The 2,322-nt window shown below is 55.0% G+C and overlaps 1 protein-coding gene across 1 annotated transcript; it reads left to right on the top strand.

Moving 5' to 3' along the window:
• Nucleotides 1-380: 380 nt before the first annotated feature.
• Nucleotides 381-2,039, top strand: LOC119362099 (UDP-glycosyltransferase 73C4-like). The gene has a single exon (XM_037627291.1). It carries the CDS (start codon nt 391-393, stop codon nt 1,813-1,815), a length of 1,425 nt encoding a protein of 474 aa, XP_037483188.1. The 5' UTR covers nt 381-390; the 3' UTR covers nt 1,816-2,039.
• Nucleotides 2,040-2,322: the final 283 nt, after the last annotated feature.

Here is a 2,322-nt window from a genome sequence, read left to right on the forward strand (position 1 = left end):
CTTCATATAGATAGCGGTGTTTTTAGATGCACAATCGTGCGAGGTCGGAACATGAAAGTGTCAGGTGTAAACAATAATATTCTGGATTTCTTTTTTTCTGACCTTCTTTTTCAAAAAAAAAAGGTTGTTGGGACTTGGGTGGTGTGTCACTGATTGGATTTTCAGCACCATATATGGTTGTTTCAAAATCTCAAGATTTGCTACGTACGTGAGATGGAATATATAGTAATTTACTCATTAAAAATTCACCACGTGATAGGCGTGCATTGAGCTAGTAGTAGTTTATTCTTTCAATCAATCGCCACTGAGCAAGTCGAACATCTACTCCTACTTATACCGTTCACACGCAGGTAATTAACTTTCCGCTAGCAGTAGTAATTTGCAAAGAAAATGGCCTCTACGGAAACCACTAGCAGCAGCAAGAAGCTGCGTGTGCTCCTCATCCCCTTCTTCGCCTCCAGCCACATCGGGCCCTTCACCGAGCTCGCCGTTAGCCTTGCGACGGCCAGACCACAGGCCGTAGAGGCCACCATCGCGGTGACGCCGGCGAACGTGTCGTTCGTCCGGTCGTTGCTCCAGCGGTACGAGAACGGCAGTGGCATACCGGTCCCGAAGGGCGTCGAGAACCTCGGCGCGGCCGCGCAGGCCGACGCATGGCGCATCGACGTGGCTGCGTTGAGCGATGCGCTGATGCGCCCCGTCCAGGAAACGCTCATCAGGGCGCAGTCACCGGACACACTCGTCACCGACGTGCACTTCATGTGGAACGCCGGCGTCTGCGACGGGCTCGGCGTGCCATGCGTCACGTTCAACGTCATTGGCGCCTTCTCAACGCTCGCGATGCGCCATCTATTGGGCCGCGTTTCAAGCAGGGAGCCAGAGGTGGTGACTACCATCCCTCGGTTTCCAGACCCCGAGATACGAGTGCCCACGGTGGAGCTGCCGGAGTACTTGAGGAGCCAACGGAAGGGTGACCAATCCACCTTCGACCGGCTCTATGCGGTGCAAGGTGACTGCTTCGGGCTGGCCGTCAACACATCGCCAGATCTGGAGGAGCATTACTGCGGGATGTACGTGGGCAATGGCTACGCGAAGCGTGCGTACATGCTAGGCCCCGTGTCACTACGACTGCCGTCGTCACCGGAAGCCGACGACTCACGGTACACCGACTGGCTTGACTCGAAGCCAAGCCGGTCGGTGGTGTACGTGTGCTTCGGCAGCCTCGCCCACGTCTCCGACGCTCAGCTGGACGAGCTCGCTCTCGGGCTTGAGGCCTCAGGGATGGCGTTCCTGTGGGTGGTGAGGACGGACAAGTGGTCTCCCCCGGAGCGGTGGCATGAGCGTGTTGGAGGCAGGGGCATGGTGGCCACCGCCTGGGCTCCGCAAAGGGCTATCCTGGGGCACCGGGCGGTGGGGGCCTTCGTGACGCACTGCGGATGGAACTCCGTCCTGGAGACGGTGGCGGCGGGTGTGCCGGTGCTCACATGGCCCATAGTGTTCGAGCAGTTCATCAACGAGAGGCTGCTGACGGAGGTCCTTGGGATCGGGGAGCGGCTGTGGCCGGACGGCGCCGGCGTTCGAAGCACGAGGCACGAAGAGCAGGAGGTAATCCCCGCCCAATATGTGGTACGGGCATTGACGACCTTCATGCAGCCTGGAGGGCCGGGGGATGCAGCGAGGAGCAGAGTCATGGACCTCTCCGCCAGGGTTCACGCCGCGGTGGCGGAAGGAGGATCCTCCGACCGTGATCTGCACCGCTTGATAGATGACCTCATGGAAGCTGCCGGTGTCGGTGCCGGAAGGACGACGATATGAAGTCAGACTTGCTCAAAATCCTTTCTTTTGCTGCTTTATTATGATTGAATGATGGTCGGTCAGTCTCACCAACTATCTTATCTCACCTGTATGCCCGAGTTCGTCTATTTTTGAAAGTTGTTTGCTTTTCTTCTTTTCTTTTCTTTTCTTGTCTTTACAATCACCTTTTCCCTTGTAACAAATCCGAACGAAGCCTTAATAAATGATGCGTATGCCGGAATGAATTGGCCGTGAACCAACCTGTGGTTGGATGGTTATAGGTAAGTTGCCATCCAAAGAATTCCCTTCCGAGGACAACTTTGAACAATTTGCTAAAGATGTAAGGAATAACCAGTTGTGTGCTTCTAGCAAGTTCCTCCCTAATACTAACTGGCGCAAGTTTAACAAGGACCCAAAAGATGGAATGGGGCCATGAAGCAAGTTGTTTGGAAGATCAAGCGCTTGAACATTTGACATATTGGCCAGCGAAGCAGGGATCAGACCTCCAGTCTGTTGGTTCCTGTAACC

The sequence above is a fragment of the Triticum dicoccoides genome, chromosome 2B, assembly GCF_002162155.2.
Source record: "Triticum dicoccoides isolate Atlit2015 ecotype Zavitan chromosome 2B, WEW_v2.0, whole genome shotgun sequence".
NCBI classification, from domain to species: Eukaryota; Viridiplantae; Streptophyta; class Magnoliopsida; order Poales; family Poaceae; genus Triticum; species Triticum dicoccoides.

Excerpts from the sequence above, each read along its gene's own strand:
- LOC119362099 (XM_037627291.1), top strand. The coding sequence starts at position 391 with ATGGCCTCTACGGAAACCACTAGCAGCAGCAAGAAGCTGCGTGTGCTC.